Source organism: Giraffa tippelskirchi, chromosome 13 (assembly GCF_054371585.1).
Source record: "Giraffa tippelskirchi isolate mGirTip1 chromosome 13, T2T-mGirTip1v1.2.pri, whole genome shotgun sequence".
In the NCBI taxonomy this organism is placed as follows: Eukaryota; Metazoa; Chordata; class Mammalia; order Artiodactyla; family Giraffidae; genus Giraffa; species Giraffa tippelskirchi.
The window spans coordinates 33,656,951-33,678,034 of NC_137287.1; the positions used below are offsets into that span (position 1 = coordinate 33,656,951).

General features: G+C 45.8%; 1 protein-coding gene across 5 annotated transcripts in view; it reads right to left on the reverse strand.

The window, feature by feature from the left end:
* Nucleotides 1-21,084, reverse strand: part of ABAT (4-aminobutyrate aminotransferase) — an 85,482-nt gene that overhangs the window by 26,679 nt on the left and 37,719 nt on the right. For 2 of the 5 annotated variants that reach the window (XM_081559297.1, XM_081559296.1), the window contains exons 2-5: nucleotides 12,408-12,522; nucleotides 5,543-5,640; nucleotides 3,735-3,764; nucleotides 1,377-1,494 (exon numbers count right to left, since the gene is read on the reverse strand). In XM_081559297.1, the coding sequence (XP_081415423.1) occupies nucleotides 1,377-1,494; nucleotides 3,735-3,764; nucleotides 5,543-5,640; nucleotides 12,408-12,477 (316 nt within the window). In that variant the 5' untranslated portion in view covers nucleotides 12,478-12,522. Of the gene's footprint in view, nucleotides 1-1,376; nucleotides 1,526-3,734; nucleotides 3,765-5,520; nucleotides 5,641-12,407; nucleotides 12,523-21,084 lie in introns of all 5 variants that reach the window. The other 3 variants (XM_081559299.1, XM_081559298.1, XM_081559300.1) reach the window with 3 other exon arrangements.

Sequence of the window (21,084 nt, forward strand, 5' to 3'; positions counted from 1 at the left end):
GGCTGGCTGGGGATTTGAGCTGAAGGAGCCCTGGGTGGTGGTGGGGAGGATGTAGGGGTTAGCCAGGAAGAGATCGGCCCACGGTTCCAGGATAATGTGAGATCTTAGCCCTTTCACTCTAGTGGGACGTGGAGAGAGAGAGCTGTAAATCTTAGACTGTGGAGAGAGATCTGTAAATCTCAGACGCCAAGTCACCTTCAGAGGCCAAGGCATCTCTGAATGATGAACTTACCAGAAACAATGAGTCATCTGCCTGCTGTTGGATCTCATCTTCATGGGAAATAAATAGGTTTGGGGGACCCGACTTGGCCAAAGCAGAGGAGGTGTGGAGACCTAATGGAGGAGTGGATCTCTGCGGAAAGACCCTAAGCGGGTGAGTGGAGGGGATTGGAGGGGGTTGGGGAGCTGTGGCTGCTCTAGCATCACCCATGAAGGGACAGCCTTCACAGATACTCAGCCTACAGACTGGCGGATGCCATGAGGAATCCATTGACCCAAGAAACATGGACCAGCCAAGCTACAAACAGCATGTGCCAGTCAGCCCTGCCTCTCCCTCCTGCAGTAGGACAGTCTTGCTCTGGATGGCCAGGAGGTGAGCCTGCTGAGAGAGATACTTCCTCGGGCCAGCCACCCCTCTCCCAGCTGCTCTGCGTGCATGTATACTGGGGGGAGGGGGACACTGATAGTGGCTCCAGCCACCTGCTCTGGCAAAGTGCCCCTGATGAATGGAAGCCGTGTTGCCTGAAAGATGACACATCTTTCCCTCTGGCAGCTGATCCACAATGACCCCACTGGCCCAGGGGGACCAAAAGATTAGCCTTTTCACATTGGTCTGGGATTGACTCTGGGGTGCAATTCACATTCCAGAGCCCCCACCTGCTCCGCCCCGTGGAATCAGGCTGCAGCTGGTCTCTGGCTGAGAACTCATCCTTTTTAACCTCCCCTCTGCTCTCTGCTGTTTCCCTCCCTTTCCTTTCTCCCATCTCCCCCGGCCCAGCTCTCCCTTAATTAACCACTGGCACTGAATCCCCACCTCCGATCTTCTTCCAGGAGTCCTAAGACTGCTGACATTGGACATGGGTTCACATCCTACCTGTGCTTCCTCACCAAGCTCTGCTCATCTACCTACAAATGGGTATATTTACCCAGACCCATACCTGTCAGGTTTTGGGGGAGGAGTACATGAGAAAAGACATGTGAAGTTCCTTTTGTAAAATACCCCCTGCAAACAACTTGTTCTTTTTCTCTGCCCTTGAGGGACGTGCTGGGCCCCACACACAAGGATGTGTCTCTTGGAAGGAGCGACTGAAGTCCGGATAACCATGACTAACACAGAGAGAGAAGCTCCATCCAGGGATTTATTTTCCAGCTCTTACCTATAGGGACAGAGGAGATCTGGGAATAAAGATCCAACATCCGGTTGCCATCCACATCCACCAGGTAATTGCCTCGACTCTCTTCATAATTGCAGAAAAAGTGCACAGCCTCTGCATTCTTGGGGAAAGAAGAGACTGGATCAGGCTCACTGAAATTCCCTAGACCCTCAGTCTTTCAGGACTAAGCTTGAACTGAAGTAAAGAGCCTCCCTGATGGCTCAGACAGTAAAGAATCTGCCCGCAATGCAGGAGTATGCGTGCTAAGACGCTTCAGTTGTATCAGACTCTTTGTGACCCCATGGACTGTAGCCCACCAGGCTCTTCTCTCCATGGAATTTTCCAGGCACGAATAATGGAGTGGGTTCTCATGCCCTTCTCCAGGGGATCTTCCTGACCCAGGGACCAAACCCATGTCTCTTATGTCTCCCCCATTGGCAAGCGGGTTCTTTACCACTAGCGCCACCTGGGAAGCCCCTGCAATGCAGGAGACCTGGGTTCAAACCATGTCGTGACCATTTAAAGACACATGGATGGTGTCTGTGGTTGTTGGCAATGTAGGATTTTTTGCCCTGCAAGTAATTATCAATACATAGGTGATTTGCTTTATAATCGTTTATGATGCTGTGGATTTGTATTTGATGATTTTTTTTCTGTATGTGTTTTATATATCCCAACAAAAAAGATTAAAAAATAAATCTGAAGGAAATTCTGGAAAGTTAAGGTGTATATGGTAAGTCTTAGGGCCCAAGAAAACTAAAAAACTAAGGTGATTATGTACTGATAATATAATATATATATTATATAGTGAAAGAAACGAAAATGGTACACTAGAAGATTTTCACATTATGTACCAAAAAATAGTAGAAAACAAGATGAGGAACAAAAAAGACAAGAGAAAGAGAACAAAAAATAAAACTGGGGACTTCCCTGGTGGTTCAGTGGCTGACTCCTTGCTCCCCCTGCAAGGGGGCTGGGCTCAATCCCTGGCCAGGGAACTACATCCCACACGCCACTGACCCAGTGCAGCCAAATAAACAAATGTTATAAATGAAAAAAGCCAGAAAATAAAACTGAACCTGTAAATACAACTATATCAATAGTAATGTTAACTGCGCATGGATTAAGCAATTCAATAAAAAAAATCAGAACTATCAGACTGGATTAAAGGATTCAGTGATAAGCCGTCTACATGAGACATATTTTAGATTTTAGAATACAAATTAGGTTGAGAGTAAAAAGATAGGAAAAGATCCATGATTCTCATAGTAATCATAAGGAAGCTGGATGTTTTATACTAATATCAGATAAAACTGTTAAACAAACAAAATGTTCCTAGAGGTAAAGAGAGGCATTTTATGAAGACAGAAGGGTCCATCCACAAAGAAGACGATAAACATGTAAGCAGCTGATGCTGTTGTTTAGTTCCTCAGTCATGTCTGGCTCTTTGCAACCCCATGGACTGCAGCCCGCCAGGCTCCTCTGTTCATGGGGTTTCCCAGGCAAGAATACTGGAGAGGGTTGCCATTTCCTCCTCCAGGGGTCTTCCTGACCCAGGGATCGAACCCATGTCTCCATCATTGCAGACGAATTCTTTACCGCTGAGCCACCTGGGAAACCTGCTATACAGCCCCAAATACATGAAGCAAAACCTGACAGAACTGAAGGGAACCAATAATTCTATAAGACTAGTTGGATACTTCAGTACCTGGCTGTCCATAATGGATAGGACAACCAGGCAGAGGATTAACGAGGAAAGAGATGTGAACAACACTCAAAATCAGTAGATCTCACAAAAACGTGTGGAACACCACCCCCCCCCCCAGCAACAGCAGGGTGTATGTCCCTCTCAGGTGCATACAGAACATTTTCTAGAATAGACCAAATGCTGGGCCATAAAAAAGGGTCAATAAATTTCCAAGAATTGAAATCATTCAAAATAAGTTTTCCAACCCCAGTTGAAGGAGATTAGAAATCTCAGAAGTTTGGGAAGTTCACCAAAATGTGGGAATTACACTATTTAAATAACCAATGAGGGACACCCCTCATTGGTGGTCCAGCGGCTGACTCCGTGTTTCCAGTGCAGGGGGGTCAGATTCAATCCCTGGTCAGGAAACTAGATCCCACATGCTGCAGAGAAGATCTAAGATCCTGCGTACTGCAACTAAGACCCAGCTTAGCCAAATAAATAACTAAATAAATATTAAAAAAAAAACAAACCAACGAGTCAAAGAAGAAATAACAGATAAATTCAGCGAAAAAAAAAGGTTTAGAACAAAAGCATGTTTTATAAAAAGAATCAGCACAGATTAAGTTGTAACCAAGAAGCAAAGAAAGGACGGCTATTTCATCCCCACTCACCTGAATTATATTCAACTGTTTCATTAGCTCCTGCAGGAGAGAAGAAAAAAAGCATCATAGTAAGGACACATACTTGCTTAAAATCTATCATCTTTTCCCAAGTCTTGGGGCTATTTCCCCTTCATGTCAATAACTTAATAGTTAGTCAACAATATTACACATATTTTTTAAAATCCTTAAAAGAAATAGTTGGTGGGAAATGATTCTTGCCAGTACAATTATCAGTACAACAGATGGGCTGGAGGGTAGGACACTTCAAAGATAACAATCAAGTAAACTAAACCATTTAACAAAAAAAATTGAGCTGAAGATATTTATCTAACGTCCAGAAAAGCATGGGTTCTTTTTTTATTTAGGGGGAAAAAAAGCTCTAACACACCATTAGGAAAATAGAAGTCTGCACCATTTATAATTATAATCTGAACATTCCATAAATCACTTGTACAATTATACATAGCAACTGGGAATTATAAACTGGGGTTTTACTATTACAAAGATTTCATCTTTGAAAAGAAGTCACAGAAAGTAAACTTTAGCAATTAGTATCATAAAATCATATATTTCCATGTAAAAATACAAAATAATATTCATGATAAGAATATGAAATTTATTCCAGCTATTTTACTATTATTAAATTAAAATTCACCCCTCACCAACAGAAATATGCATGAAAAAAAGTCTTCTTTTGTTAGCAAAGGACCATGCAAAATAGCTACAATCATTTACATCAGCACAAAGATTTCTAGTTTTATTAAATAGTTTCAACGTCAAAAGAAACATCTTTTGACTTTTAAAAAACAAAGACACTGTGTGTGGATAAAACCTGCAAAATATGCAGAGAAAAAATAAATTTGTATTACAAAGGTTTACACTGTTATTTTTTAGATGCAAACATTAGAAAAAGTATTGCACATCACAACACAGAATCAAGGTTAACCAATCTTGCAAAGTGCGGTATATACAGATTTTGTAGCTTCTTTGGGGAGAAGCTGCAACACCCCTCGCCACATTTATCTGTGTCTCTAACATCTATTCCAGGGATTCTGAGCTGCCCAAAATCTCTCACACACCATGCACTGTCACTTGTGGGCTTGTCACCATTCCCCTTGCCTAGAACAGAATACACTCCTTCCAGTTCCTCTTTGTGGCCCTTCAAGATCAAGCTCAGAGAGGCATCTATTATACACGCCCTGTGCCACATCACACAGTCAGGTTCTTTCGCTGTTGGTGGGATGCTCTGCCCCAGCCCCCGATTCTGGACTCAGAAACAAGCCATGTAACTTGCTTTGGCCAACAGAATGAGGTAGAAGTAATGGTGGGTCAGTGGGGAGCCTGGCTCAAAGACCTATAGCAACCACTCCTTTCCATCACCATGAGAACAAGCCCAGGCTGGCTGGCTGGAATATGAGAGACCCATGAAGCAGAGCCACATTACCACAATGACCTAAGACAAGCCTAACCTAGATCAACTGGTGTCCAGTTATCCCTCAGGCACATAGATAAGTCCAACACAGCTGCCTACCTAACTGCCAGTTAACCATGGATGCATGAGCAACTTCTATGCTGTTGAGGTTTTGGGACTGTTTGTTATGCAGAGCTATTACAGCAATTGATAACTGATACATATCCTTTAAGAAGACTTCTTTAACTTCTTATGCAAGGATGGCCTGGTTTAAAGTTCTGGATCTCTAATCATGAACTCTCTGAAAGCAGCTAAGGATACAGGGCCCTCAGCGGGGCTGTGTTCTTGCCCCATGGACCCTTTTTGCTCTTTTCTGAAACACACCACTCAAGTGTGCTCAACTCACCCGAGATCTAGGCCCTGGGACTTCCGTCTTCATCAAAGGTCCATCATAGTCAAATTCAACGTCGACTTTGGCTGCAGCCTGACTGATGTGTCTGGATCCTGCAGTAAACAGAGGCGGTGAGACCCCTGGGCACAGTGGATATGAGAATCCTGCCCTTACAACACTGGGAGTCCCTAACAGAGGCAGTGCCAGAGCCTGAGACCCACACCAGCCTGATGATCCCAGAACTCTGAGTATGGTCAGACATGGGTACCACGAGGACCCTGAGGATTTCAAGAAATGGGAAGCCTGGTGTCAGTGATGCTGTAGGCAAGCAGGCATGCTCACATCCCACTGTTGTGAGGATAAGGTGATGCTGACTTCCTATTCTTTTTGACTGAGCAACCTCAGTTTTCAGGATTCATCCCAGGAAAATAATTGGACCAGTGCAAAAAGATGGAGATTAAAAATATTCATCATAGCATTGTTTCTAACAACAACAGAGAGAAAACAACCTAAATGTCCAACAAGAAAGGGTCACTAAATAGAATGTGCCATATTCTACCATTTTCATGGACAGCAGAATATTAGGAATATTATGTATCCATAATAAAAATTATCCAAATTTTGTTAAAAAATTAATCTATATCTATATGTACTGTGTGTGCATGCTCAGTCATGTCTGGCTCTTTTGTGACCCCATGGACTGTAGTCTGCCACACTCCTCTGTCCATGGAATTTTCCAGGCAAGAATACTGGAGTGGGTTGCCGTTTCCTTTGCCAGGGGATCTTTCCAATCCGGAGATCAAACCTGTGTCTCCTCCATATGTATATATAGACTCAAATTTCTTAGCCCTGGAACTACTGACATTGGGGGCTGGATGGTTCTTTGCTGTGGGAGGTTGGCCTGGGTGCTATAGGATGTTTAGCTGCATCCCTGGCCTCCACCCACTAGAGGTCAGAGGCATCTCCTCGAGTTGTGCTCCAAGTTGTGTCAATCAAACATCACCCAGGAGATGGGAATTCCCTGGCAGTCCAGTGGTTAGGACTTTGGTGCTTTCCCTGCCCTGGCCAGGGTTCAATCCCTGCTTGGGGAACTAAGATCCTGAAAGTGGTGTGGCAGGCCCACTCCAGTATTCTTGCCTGGAGAATCCCATGGACAGAGGAGCCTAGCAGGCTATAGTCCATAGCATCAGAAAGAGTCAGACATGACTCAGTGACTAAACAATAAGATGTTTCATGTAAATCATGTATGTGATCTTTGCCTGTCAGAATCGGTGCCATCAAAAAGTCTACAAACAATAAATGCTGGAGAGGGTGTGGAGAAAAGGGAACCTTCTTACACTGTTGCTGGGAACACTGTGGAGAACAGTGAGGAGATTCCTTACAAAATTGGAAATAGAACTGCCATATGACCCAGCAATCCCACTGCTGGGCATACATATTGAGGAAACCAGAATTGAAAGAGGCACAAGTACCCCAGTGTTCATCACATCACTGTTTACAATAGCTAGGACATGGAAGCAACCTAGATGTCCATTGGCAGATGAATGAATAAGGAAGTCGTGGCACATATACACAATGGAATATTACTTAGCTATAAAAAAGAATGCATTTGAGTCGGTTTTAATGAGGTGGGTGAAACTGGAGCCTATTATACAGAGTGAAGTAAGTCAGAAAGAAAAACACCAATACAGTATATTAACGCATATATATGGAATTTAGAAAGAGGGTAACAATGACCCTATATGCAAGACAGCAAAAGAGACACAGATGTAAAGAACAGACTTTTGGACTCTGTGGGAGAAGGCGAGGGTGGGATGACTTGAGAGAATAGCATTGAAACAAGTATATATCATATGTGAAATAGATGACCAGTGCAAGTTCGATGCATGAAGCAGGGCACTCAAAGCTGGTGCTCTGGGACAACCCAGAAGGATGGGGTGGGGAGGGAGGCGGGTGGGGGGGTTCAGCATGGATGGACCCATGTACACCACGGCTGATCCATGTTGATGCATGGCAAAAACCACCACAATATTGTAAAGTAATTAGCCTCCAATTAAAATAAATCAATTTTTTAAAAAAGAGAAAAAAATCATGAATGTGATCTTATTTCATCTTTCTACAATCCTGAGGGGTAGTTGTTATTTACTGCATTACACGGGAGAGGAAACTAATACTAAATCATGCTAGTCTCTCTCTCTGTCATACACACACACACGTGCACACACACACACAACCTGCTAAACCGTAAAAAGCCATATTATAAAACATAAATTCATTCTTATTTTTTCATAATTGCTTGGAATATCAAAGAAGTTTTCTGAATTAATTATGCAATAAAGTGGAGCACTTTGAACATAAAATCCAGTTAAAATCCAATACCACCCTTATTTTCAGGCATGAAGATACCAGCTTTTATTATCTTTTGTTTGACCTTACAATGAAAAAGGAATTCCTAAAGATCTTATTGCAACAGCAGAGAGTTAAAAATCATGGACCATACTGATGACTTAAAACACACACACACACACACACTCAACTGTTTCTCTCTTCCTTGGCTCGAACTCAGCATTACTGGTCAAGACTGATTCCAACTAGACGTGCATTCAACAGGTCTATTTGGGTAAATAGGGCTCTTAACCTGCTGTTCTTCCTTTGTTTCCAGCAAAGGGAGGAAAGTGAAAAATCTATAAGCAGTAAGTCGTCCTCTCATGAGGACACATAAGTCCTCTCTTCCTTTCTCCAGAAAATGTCTTGACATCGCATTGTAGCAATCAGATTTCCTGGGGGTTGGGAAATGGAAATACCAGGGGTGGAGGCAGTTGGCAGTGGGACCTGCAGCTGAAAGGATCCTGATGAGGTGGAGCGTGTGAGGTCCCGGGGAGCTGTGGTTAGGAGGCCATGAGTAAACAGGACTGGAGGGCGGGGTCAGGGTAAGACCTGGGAGACACAGCGGAGATCGATGGGGCACGAGACGGGGACGCCAAGGCCAGGGGCGAGGCAGATGCATCTGGGTCAGGAACCGCACTGGTTCCTATCGTGTTCCAAGTCTTTCTGGGTGTGGATGGGAGAGGGCCAAAAATGCTGGGCAGAAATCCTGAAAATCAGACTCTGCTGAGTTGGTTTTCTTTTTTGGCAAATATGCTATCGGAAAAAGGAAGATGGGGAAGCTCACATATATTTGGGCAAACGCTCACCTATTATTTTATTCTTTTTTTAAAGGCTTTTTCTCTTTTTTTGATGTGGACCTCTTTTAAAGTTTTTGTTGAGTTTGTTACAATATTGCTTCTGTTTTATGTGTTGACGTTTCTGGCCCCTAGGCCTGTGGGATCTTAGTTCCCTGACCAAGGATCGAATCTGCACCCCCTGCACTGGAAGGTGATGTCTTAACCGCTGGAATGCCAGGGAAGCCCCTCACCTATTGTTTTAATTGATCCACAACCTTCTTGTGAAAAGATATTGTCCCCATTTCACAGATGAGAATCAGAGAGGTTAAGCAAGTTTCTTGAGGTCACAAAGCTAGTCAGCTTGCAAGGCCCGAATTTGAGTTCAGAAAACTTGTGCTTTTCCTACTATATCTCAACTTTGACTTTTTGTAGAGGAAAATGACCAAATGCCAATACAACACTTAATGATGACATGTAATGTCATAAACCACAAGAAAAAAGAACAAGACTTTAATGATCAAGAAAGCCTTTTCCAGGATCCCTTCTATCAAGCTGTGTGAGCAGATGTCCATTTATTGAGCACTTACAGTGAACATACTGGACACTATTCTGAGTTATTTCCATGGATTACCTCATGTAATGCTCACAACCCCATAGGAGGTAAATGTTATTATGAGTCTTATGTTACAGGAGACACTAAGCTCAGAAAGGTCAATTAATCTGCGCAAAGTCACACAGATGGAAAGTGGTGAAGCTGGCAGTCTGTCCACTGGACCTCTCTTTTCCCAGATGCTGTGAGCATAATGGATGTATAGTTCATCTTATCTAGTGTGGGTTTTTGAAATGAAACATTCTCAGCAAAACAACTCACTTCCCCAGAGGCAAATTACTACCAAAAGGAGGAGGAAGTTTGAATCAACATTGAAATATCCAACGTTTTCATTCATGAATAAAACAGCACACCCAGAGGGCAGGGGTGTGCCCTGACAGGCAAGACCAGGTGGGGTGGGTAAATTCAACCCAATCCTCTGGATCTGATAATGATGCTCGCCACCCTCCATGACTGTGCCAATCCACTGAGTCAGTTTAACTCCAAACTGCCATCCAATGTGTTTAATGTCCTCTAGATCTTCTATTGAGAGTAATAAATGAATGTCATTTTCCCAAACAGCAAGGGTTCTGTATGTGAGCCTAGCCAAAGTCAAGATCAAGTTCAAATGGAGTTATTTGCTTTGCTTTTGTTTAAAACTAAACTGAACATCGGGGACTTCCCTACTGGTCCAGTGGTTAGGAATCTGCCTGGAATCTAATCCCTGGTTAGGGGAACTAAGATCCCACAAACTGCGGAGGAACTAAGCCTGTGCTAGGTAGTCCATGAGCCACAGCTAAGACCTGATGAATCTTCCGTGCCAATGACTCTCCCTTCTACTTGGAACACAACAGACCTGCATCATTGGGGTTTATTTGTTACATAATTAGAGTAAGCATTAATTTGCTTCTCTTCTAATTAAATAAAACAAACCCTCAAAACCTACTAGTAACTTCTCAAGGCTATCAAGGTTAAAAAAAAGAGGAAAAACTGAGAAACTCACAGACCAGAGGAGATAATGAAACTGGATTGGACCTGGAGCAGAAAGAGGCCCTGAGAAAAACTTGGTGAAATTCATACGCAAGTCTGGAGTTTGGTTCAGATCAATGTACTAAGGTCAGTTCCTCAGCAATGACAAATGCGTCCTGGTGAGGTAAGATGATAAGACTGGGGAAAACTGGGTGAAGAGCATATGGGATCTCTTTGTTCTGTCTTTGCAATTTCTCTGCATATCTAAAATATTCCAAGGTAAATGTTTATTTAAAAATAAAGCCTATAGGAGAGAAGAGAACACTCCTAATTTTTATCCCACTCAAGATACAAACACCTGCAACATTCAACAAGGAGACCAAGGGCTCCGCCGACAATTTGTCTTCAGAAGGCAGATGGGACGCATAAGAAGGAGACGTGATGACAAGCACGGAGCTCTGAGAACTGTGGACAACCTGGAGGGGCAGGCATCCGAAGCAGGATACCGCAAGCTTCCTTCTCCCAGACCTGCTGGAAGGCAAGCTGCATGCATGCTCAGTTGCTAAGTTGCGTCCGACTCTCTGCAACCCCATGGATTGCAGCCCGCCAGGCTCCATGGGATTTCCCAGGCAGGAATACTGGAGTGGGTTGCCATTTCCTTCTCTAGCGGATCTTTCCCATCCAGGGATCAAACCCACGTTTCCTGCATTGGCAGGCAGGTTCTTTCCCACCGAACCACCAGAGAAGCCCAGGAGGCACATCGAGGGGGTGGATAATAATACAGTGTTTGGAGCTGGACTGACGTAAGAAAAACTTAAAGTGGTCCATTTTCAAGGATAACTAGCCTAGAGTGACAGCTTGCTAATGTAATAGCCATTAGGATACTTGCGTGGGAAAATCCAGACAAAGGGGGAGTAATAAATCCAGGTGACTTTCTCGGGAAGATTGTTAACCCCGTAGTATGCAACCAATGAGGGACTGGGGGAGGGACTTGTGTGCTGAGAGGATAAAAACCCCACTGTAATGCCTCTGGGTGTGCTTGCCCGCCAGACGCCTGATCTTGCAACATCATCATTAAAGCCTTGCTTCTCACTGCACCTTGGGTCTCCAAGTCCATTCCTTGGGTTTGGGTCGGTGTGCTCTATTTCCCACATCGGACTTGCATTCAAGAGGCTGCGTGACTTGGCTTCTCTGAGCCTCAGTTTCCTCTTTATCTGTAAACTAGGATTCACTCTTTCCTTCCTTGTGGGACCTATGGAGGGAGGTCTCCTGAGATCATACAGGCAGGGTGCTCAGTGGGCTACGCTGCCTGAACTCAGTGAGGCAGAGGGAAATGGAAGCATCTGAGAGGGACTGCATATAAAAGCAGAGACTTTACTGACAACGGTCCAGTCCATCCTAAAGGAAATCAGTCCTGAATATTCACTGGAAGGACTGAGGCTGAAGCTGAAACTCCAATACTTTGGCCACCTGATGTGAAGAGCAGACTCATTGGAAAAGACCCTGATGCTGGGAAAGATTGAAGGTAGGAGGAGAAGGGGACAACAGAGGATGAGATGGTTGGATGGCATCACCGACTTAATGGACATGAGTTCAAGAAGGCTCTGGGAGTTGGTGACGGACAGGGAAGCCTGGCGTGTTGCAGTCCATGGGGTAGCAAAGAGTCGGACACAACTGAGCGACTGAACTGAACTGAGAGGGGCTGCGGTGACAGCATGAGCTGCTGGCCATTTGGGTGTGGGGAGGTAAGGGACAGTGAGAGGCAGGGTGGCCATTCCTTGGATAGGGCCCACTCTCTAGTGCCCTTGAAACTTTCAGGTGAATTACAAGGGCTTTTGTAGTTTCCTTGTTTTTTGGCAGCAAACCCAGCTCTGTGTTTCCCCCAACAGTCCCTGTGGGGATGGCTTGGGCCCTTCTGGCTTCGGGGGCAAGCAGAGTGGCTCCAGGGCAGATCAGCTCCCTGCCCATTGCTGAGCTGTCCTCCCAGGCACAGGAGCACATGCTGGAGATGGGAGGGGCGGCCAAGGGGACAGTTTTATGGGGGTGGGTGGGACAGCAGGTCCCTTTGTCCCCAATAACTCTTCTGGACCCCTAAATCCCTAGTCTGGATTGCATCTTCCATTAGGATCAATTCTTGCCAAGATCCCCCAGAGCTTACCCGGCACCAGCAGGCGGTAGTTGTGCTGCAAGCTGCAGATCAGCCGCTGGGTGAGCAACATGGAGGCCATGGTCCCCTCCGCTGGGAACAGAGACCCCTGTCACACGCTCCGGCCCTGAAAGAAACCAGAAACTCGGAGTCAGGCCAACAGAGGCCACACCCTTGCTGGCCAAGTATCCCACTCCCCACCGTTTCCCCACATGGGGGAGAAAGTTCTGCTAGTATCAGATCCTTTGCTTTCATGTGGAAGTTACACTCTATTTTTTATGATTTAAAAAAATTGTAATTTATTTTTTTAGCTTTGCTGGGTCTTTCTCTCGTGGCGGCCATCAGGGGCTGCTCTCCAGTTGCAGTGCGCAGGCTTCTCACTGCAGCGGCCTCCCTCGTTGAGGAGCACAGGCTTTAGGAGTTGTAGCACTTGGGCCCAGTTGCTCCCGGGCACGTGGGATTTTCCCAGACCAGGGATCGAAACAGTATCCCCTGCATTGGCAGGCAGATTCTTAACCACTGGACCATCAGGGAAGTCCTACACTTTATTTATTTTTAAAAAATTTTTTGACTGCGTGATTTGCACGATCTTAGTTCCCCAATCAGGGATTGAGCCCAGGCCAAGGCAGGGAAAGCGCAGAATTCTAACTACTGGACTGCCAGGGAGGTCCCCAGAGTATATACACTTTAAAGCAAAGCCTGTTCACCTTGTGGGTTTTTTGTTTTTTTTTTTTAATATTTTCTTAGTTTATTTGGCTGCTCTGAGTCTTAGTTGCAGCATGCAGGATCTTTAGTTGCAGCATGTGAACTCTTAGCTGTGACATGTGGGATCTAGTTCCCTGACTAGGGAAGGAACCTGAGCCCCCTGCATTGGCAGCTGGAGTCTTAGCCACTGGACCAACAGGGAAGTACCCCAAGTTGTGTTTTTCTTGACCTGGTATGTAGGTAGGATTATTACACTCACTTTCCAGATGGAAAAACAAAGAGAGAGGACAGAGTTGGCTGGAGGACCCTCTGTGGGCAAGCTGGCGAGAGGGCCTCATCCACCTGGATAAGCAAAGCAGCCTGTGTCCTACACGATGGAAAAACTCGGATGGAGGAAACTCCAGAGCAGATGTCCTGATGACCACTCAGTGGGGGAGGCCGGGCGGCCCCCTGCCCTGTTCACACAGAATGTTGGTGGCTGGGTCGCTGGGAACCCTGCAGATCCAGAGCAGTACCTGAGGCCCATTTTGAGGGGTGAACTTCTCCAGCACGACCAACCATCCTGAGTGTGTTCTGGACCGAGAGGGTTCCAGGATGTGGAATTTTCAGGTTTTGCTTTTTTTTTTAAATAGAATTGTTATTCACAAAAATGGCAATCACATGAATATGGGATGCCTTCGTTTATTTTAGTATTTTTTTCTGATTCTCATTGTATATGCATTTATGTATTCATTCATTTATTTTTATTGGAGTATAGCTGTTTTACAATGCTGTGTTGGTTTCTGCTGTGGTGTGGCATGTATGTGATTAGTCGTGTCTCACTCTTTGTGACCCCAGGGGCTGTAGTCCACCAGGCTCCTCTGTCCATGGGATTTTCCAGGCAAGAATCCCTTCTCCAGGGGATCTTCCAGACCCAGGGATTGAACCTGGGTCTCCTGCATGGCAGATTTATTCTTTACTGTCTGAGCCACCAGAATCCTTCAGGATGGAAGTGACTGGTTTTTTATTTTTTAATGTTGTAACAGAAGGCTTTTATGAAAAAATATATCTTGCACATGGACAAAGATTAGAAGGGAACACACAGACACACAATGGAAACTACTATTATCTGGAAGCTTAGAATAAGAGTGATTTTGAAATTTTCCATCTTTTGCCGAAATGTTATCATTTCCCTTTGCCACCAAAAAAAAAGTCAAAAGAGATAGGATGGGAAATATTAGCAACTCTAGGTGTGGGAAAGAAATAAGTGAGAACAGAGGACCCCCAGGGCAGTGCTTCTGAAGCTAACTGATCATATCCCTGTCTAAAAACATATTGATGCGTTCAATTAATGTGTGTGCATGCTCAGTCACATCTGACTTTTTTCGACTCCCATGGACTGTAGCCTGCGAGGCTCCTCTGTCCATGGGATTCTCCAGGCAAGAATACTGGAGTGGGTTGCCATTTCCTCCTCCAAGAAGTGACTGTTTTGAAGGGTATTTGATCCCCCTCAATCTGTTCAACCATCCAGGGAGTAGGGTACCTCCCCATTTCAGAGATGAGGAGATAGAAGTTCAGAGAGGTCATGGTATTCGGCCTTGATCACAGGACTGCTTGGGACTGCCTAACCCCAAACCCTTGCTCATGACAACATGGATTAATTCAGTGACTAACAAAACACCTAACTATAGAAGCAAGGGGCTTGATGAATACAAATGATCCTCTTAAGAGAGGAAATCTTGCTGCTTTTCCCCTGAGAAAATATTATTGAGGAAAGCATGGTCTTGGAAAGTGTGACCATAAATTAACTGAGAAACCAGACTCTTTCTGTGATAACTCAATGGAGTTTTTGATCTATCCTGGAACAGCCAACTCAATGCAAGCCTGTTAATTTAGCAGCCTGGTAACTAGGTAGTGCTAGTTGTAAAGGCCTGCCTGCCAATGCAGGAGACTCAAGAGACTCAGGTTCAGTCCTTGAGTTGGGAAGATTCCCTGGAGAAGGAAATGGCAACCCACTCCAGTATTCTTGCCTGGGAAATCCCAGGCAAGAGGAGGAGCCTGGTGGGTTACAGTCCACGGGGACCGCAGAGTCAGACACAACTGAGTGACTAAGCACAACAACACAACAACTAGGCAGAAAGAGCAATTGCTGTCTCTCTTTGAAGACTATTCCTCTCAAATGGGAGCACTAAGGACTCCACACAATTCAATTTCCATTCGATGTGTGTTTGAAAATGCGAGAGAATCGCGGAGAACTCGAATATTAACATTTGAATGCTCTGCAAAAGTGAAAGTCACACCCGTACACTTTCAATTACAGAATGTCACATTGGGAAATATATCTCCGTGACATTTCAGTGGCCCGCAGTTGAAACTGACCTTATAACGAAACCTGATCTCTATCAGACGTTAGTTCTCAGCACAATGTATTTCCAACAATCAGAAGAGTTGATGTCATTCATTCACTTTCTCTGGCCCACTAATCCAATCAACAAAATTAATCAGGTACCCGTCTCACGAAAGGCACTGTATTATCTAGACACAGGAGCAAATGAAGATGAATAAAACGCTGCTCTCTTTCTAAAGCTCATAATTCAGTGTCAGAGGAATGAGGGGGAGAAAACGGGAGAATTTAATGTAGTAACTGCTTTACCCATCATGTCAATAAATCCTTAAAATAACCTGGCAGGTTATGTAGATGAAGAAATGCCTAGTTCACTGTCAACAGCTAATTCTGCATGAGACAGAATGGAATCTTTATCTTTGCTGGTATAAACAAGGTGCCACGGGAACTGAGAAATTAATTCTAGGTTTGTGTGGGAGGTGTTGCCCCTTGAAAAGCTGCAAGATTTCAGAAGCCATAGAAAGAAAGGGGAGGTAATGAATGAAGGAATGAATGCTAAGTCGCTTCAGTTGTGTCCGGCTCTTCTTGACTCTATGGACCATATCCTGCCAGCCTCCCCTGTCCATGAGATTCTCCAGGCAAGAATACTGGAGTGGGTTGCCGGACCCTCCTCCAGGGGATCTTCCTGACCCAGGGATCGAACCCACGTCGCTTATGTCTCCTGCATTGGCAGGAGGGTTCTTTACCACTAGGGCCACCCGGGAAGCTGAGCTAATGCTCAAAGGCAAGAAAGGACCTGGAATGTCCATGGACTCAGGCATGAAATCTCAGAGCGGTGAAAGGGAAGATGCACAGAATTAGGTCACAGGACTTCCCCAGTGGTCCAGTGGCTAAGACTCCATGCTCCTAATGCAGAGGGCTCGGGTTCTATCCTTGGTCAGGGAACTATCCCTGGTTAGGGAACTAGCCCTGAAAGCGGCAACTATAACATCTTACATGCTTCAACAGAGATTAAAGATTCTGCATGCTGCAACAGACCCAGCGCAGCCAAGTAAACAAATATTAAAAAAAAAAAATCTGCTGATTGCCAGATGGAACCCTCTAGAGACCTTCTCAAGGAAGGAGGGTGCCAGTTGCTCTTGTCTTATCCAGAAGGGACCTCTTCAGAGGGCAAGGAAGAAATAGGTACTCAGTATGTTAACGAGATGCTGAGGTCATTGATGAGCTGGGGAGGGGGACTTGCTGGGATGAGCTGAGTGGAGAACATCAAGTGGGGTGGGAGTTGATGGCGAGGAAGAAGTCAGAGACCAGCTCCTAAACTCCCAGCCTTAGAGTTGGTGGTTTAAGAATTACAGGTCCCTCAAAATGTTAAACACAGAATTACCATATGGTCCAGCAATTCCACTTCTAAGTATACACCCGAAAGAACTGAAGACAGCAACTTGAAGAAAAACGTGAAGACGCATGTTCACAGTAGCACCATTCACAAGCACCAAAAGGTGGAAACAACCCAGTGTGCACTGATGGATGAGTAGATGAACACCATGTGGTTTGTCTATGCCACGGACTATTATTCGCCATAAAAAGGAAAGAAAGGAGCACCGATACAACATGCATGAACCTTAAAGACATTGTAACTGCAGCAATCCAGATGTAAAAGGTCACCTATTATAACAGTCTGTTTATGTCTGAAACTTCGAGAATAGGTAAATCCAGGGACGTCCCTGGTGATCCAGTAGTTAAGAACCTGCCTGCCAATGCCGGGGACATGAGTTCGATCCCCGGTCCGGGAAGATCCTACAGAGCACCTGAGGAGCAACTAAGCCCTCGAGCCACAACTACTGAAACCCATGCACCTAGAACCCATTCTCCGAAACAAGAGAAGTCACTGAAATGAGAAGCCTCCACACGGCAACTAGAGAGTAGTCCTCACACTCCACGACTAGAGAAAAAGCCGGTGCAAAGCATGAAGGCCCTGCTCAGCCGAAAACAAAAACAATAATTAAAAAAAAATAAAATTAGTGAGCAGGTCTGAAATTCGTGTTAAAATGGCAGTTTAATAATTGTACTCCTCTCCCCTAACTCTGAAGTCACTGAGTCATTGCCTGTCCACCACAGCCCTTGTTTGGCTCTGGAATCGAAGACACACCCCACTTCCAGCCTCGGTTTCCTTGTGTGTAAAACATAGGTGTTGGATCATGTCGTTTCTAAGGCCCCTTCTGACCCTGAGAAGCATCTGGGGAGCAGTTTATGGAGAATTCCTTGCAGCACTGCTCCCAGCCCCCACTCCTACCCCAGAAGTGATACCATCCTCCCCTCCACCTGGGTCCTCCCGTCTGCAATCTGCTGCACATCTGGAAAAGGGACAGGGTGGCCTGAGGGATCCTGGGCTGGAGGGGGAGCTTTCTGAGCACCAGCCCACCCTGAGGCTTAGGACCAAGGTGGGGCTGGAGAAATTCTGACTCTGAATGGAAAACTGGCTGGTTGCCAGGCACCCCGGTCCCTGAAATCCTTGTCTTTTTGGCCCCGCCACGTGACATGTGGGATCTCAGCTCCCTGACCAGGGATTGAACCTGTGCCCTGTGAAGTGGAAACACAGAGTCTTAACCTCTGGGCAGCCAGGGAAGTCCCCACTTAAGGTACTTCTTGAGATCAACTTGCTTTTTAAACTTGCCTATTTAAAAATTACTTTCCTACAGCTGGTGGTGGAAAAGACTCTTGAGAGTCCCTTGGACTGCAAGGAGATGAAACATTCAATCCTAAAGGAAATCAACCCCGAATACTCATTGGAAGGACTGATGATGAAGCTCCAATACTTTGGCCATCTGATGCCAAGAGCTGACTCATTGGGAAAGACCCTGATGCTGGGAAAGATAAAGGGCAGGAGAAGGGGGTGACAGAGGATGGGATGGTTGGATGGCATCACTGACTCAATAGACATGAGTCTGAGCAAACTCTGGGAGACAATGAAGGACCGAGAAGGCTGGCAAGCTGCAGTCCATGGGGTCGCAAAGAGTCGGACAGAACTGAACGACTGATCAACAACAGCCCCTACTAATCACTCCCCAGCATTCTTCCCTCAAAGTTTTATTTGCTGCAAATAAAAGTGATCGGGGAAAGAATAAAATCAAGGCGGGTTGTCAAATTAAATGCTGGATGACTGCCCAAGGTTTCCAGCCTCTGCCAGGCCCCATCTTCTGTAGAGGGCCCCATCCTCTTGCTAGGATAGAGACGAGCAGCTCTCTAGACAGGTGTTAAAATCAGGCTAGCATCAGACAGGAACTTTTCTCCTTGCCATGATGAGAACCAAAAGAGAAATTTCAATCAATCCATAAACTAAAGAGAATAGGAACCATCAGAGCACACGGTAGGTGGGGGGTGACCTTTGTTTCAGACACGTGGAGCTCCTACAAAGAACCTGTTTCTCAGTGCATGTTTCAAGCAAAACAAGTTGAAACCCTGGTCTCACCAGATACTGGAGTCCTTGGGTTTCCACCCACCGCTCCCTATCCCAGTTCCTTTAATTAAAATGCTAATTAGTTCTCTCTGCTGCCTCTTATCTTCCTGGTGCATTTGGAGGGTGGGCTGGGCGGAAGCAATGTTTAAATCAATAGGGCGAGAGGAATTCAGGTGAAAGGGTAAAAAAAAAATCTTCTGATTTTTTTCTATGAATAAAAAGCCATAGAGAATAAAAAGACAGACACAGATGCTGGGAAAGATTGAGGGCAGGAGGAGAAGGTGTGGGGGAGGGGGACAGAGGATGAGATGGTTGGATGGCATCATCAACTCAATGGACATGAGTTCGAGCCAACTCTGGGAGATAAAGAAGGACAGGGAAGACAGGTATGCTGCAGTACATGGGGTCGCAAAAACTTAGCGACTGAACAACAACAACAATCACAGTATTGCTTGCCGCTTATGGCTCACCTATTGTGAGCACCGTACCTTCTGTGTGACATTTTGTGTCTGCCTCAGGTGACAGGCTCAGAGGTGAATGGCTCCCCACGGTCTTAGGTCTCAAAAGCCAGTGATTCTTACCCTTGCTGCCGGCGAGAATCAGGGGAGCTCTCCATCTATGATGCCCCCTCCCTCCGGGCACACCCATGAGTGTGACCTGGGCATTGGTGATGCTCCCGAGGCAGGGTTACAACCACCTTCCTAAGGGGTAGACGGTGGACCCTGCACTTGACCCAGGTCTGCACTGCCCCCAAGTCCTTGGAAATGGCTTCTGACTTTGAAAGTTAAACATTCCAAAGATGACAAAGAAGAGAAAAAAATGAAGACCAAGGTGGCCCTTTGGGGAGCTGGGGTGCAGGGTGCTTGATGTGAAACCAGCCTCTTTTGCCTGCTGTGTGACCTTGAGCACCTTAAGTAACCTTTCTGGGCTTCAGTTTCCTCCTCTGTAAAATAGGGACAATAACAATTGCACCTAACTCATGGACTAGCTGAGGGTGAACTGAGACCTGGGACTTGGGTCCCTGCTGTCCCCAGCCCCAGTGCCGCGCTGCAAACAATCACTGAGTACATACTAAACACTCCAAAACCATCTCTTTACCATTTGCATGTGTCACTGGTTGGGGATGGAACCCCTGGACTTCTCTGAGGCCTCCCCAAATACTCTTTCTCATTCTTCTATCTGCTCTTGGAACGGAGACAGAAACACTGGCAGAGGCTGGGGACATTCCTTTCCCTGTCTGCAGCCCCAACTGTCAGCTTGTCTGCAGACTCAATGGGACACAATGATGGGCTCAAGCTAAGTGGGCCTCCATTGTCAAGGCCAGGGGTCGCCATGGCAACCAATAAAGCCAGAGGCTTGGCCTTTGCAGATGGCTAACAGGGCCCCATTCAAGGGCCTGTGACGATGGCCATGGGACAGAAGGTTTTATCTCCGACCTGGCTTCCCTTGTCCAGCCCCACCCCCAGCTTTCTCTGCAAAACAGACCCCTTTCTCCTTGGATTTGTGATTCCCTGTAACCTGCTGGTGGAACACCATACAATCATCACTGGCTTGTATAAGCGGAGAGGAATACTGTTCTTAGAAAGGGGCAAGTATTGACTCCTAAGACAGATCGAGGGTGGAGTTGAGAAAGTAACGTCAGCCAGAAACTGGGCCCAAATGTGCCATCTAGTAGCTCGATGACTGGGCAAGTTGCTCAGTTCAGTAATTTCCTAGTGGTCCAGCACTCTCCCTGCCGAGGGCCCAGGTGAGGGCCCGGATTCAATCCCTGGTTGGGGAACTAAGATTCCACAAGCTGTATGGTGTGGCCAAAAAAAAAAAAAGGTTGCTCAGCTCACCAAGGCCTTGGTTTCCTCATCTGTGAAATGGGAAGAATTAAACCTACCCATGCTGTCATGAGGCACAGAATCTGGCCAACTGAAGCCTGCACACAGGATGTAGAAGAGACTGCTCCTCGCAGGCCACATTCTCAGTTTCCAAAGAAACCTCCACCTTGTAGGGAGGGCATTTCTTCTACAGTCTAATGTCCTGGGAGGGACCATTTGCGCGTGCAAATCTCTGGCTCTGCTCAAGCCTGAAGATCTAGCTTCCACAAGACAGAAGCCGGTCTGCCCTAATCTCTCCACCCTTAGGTTTCTGTCTCCCAGTTCACCTGCCCACACTGCCCCAGCCCCCGGGGCTCTATCAGGAAGAATGTGTGGGTT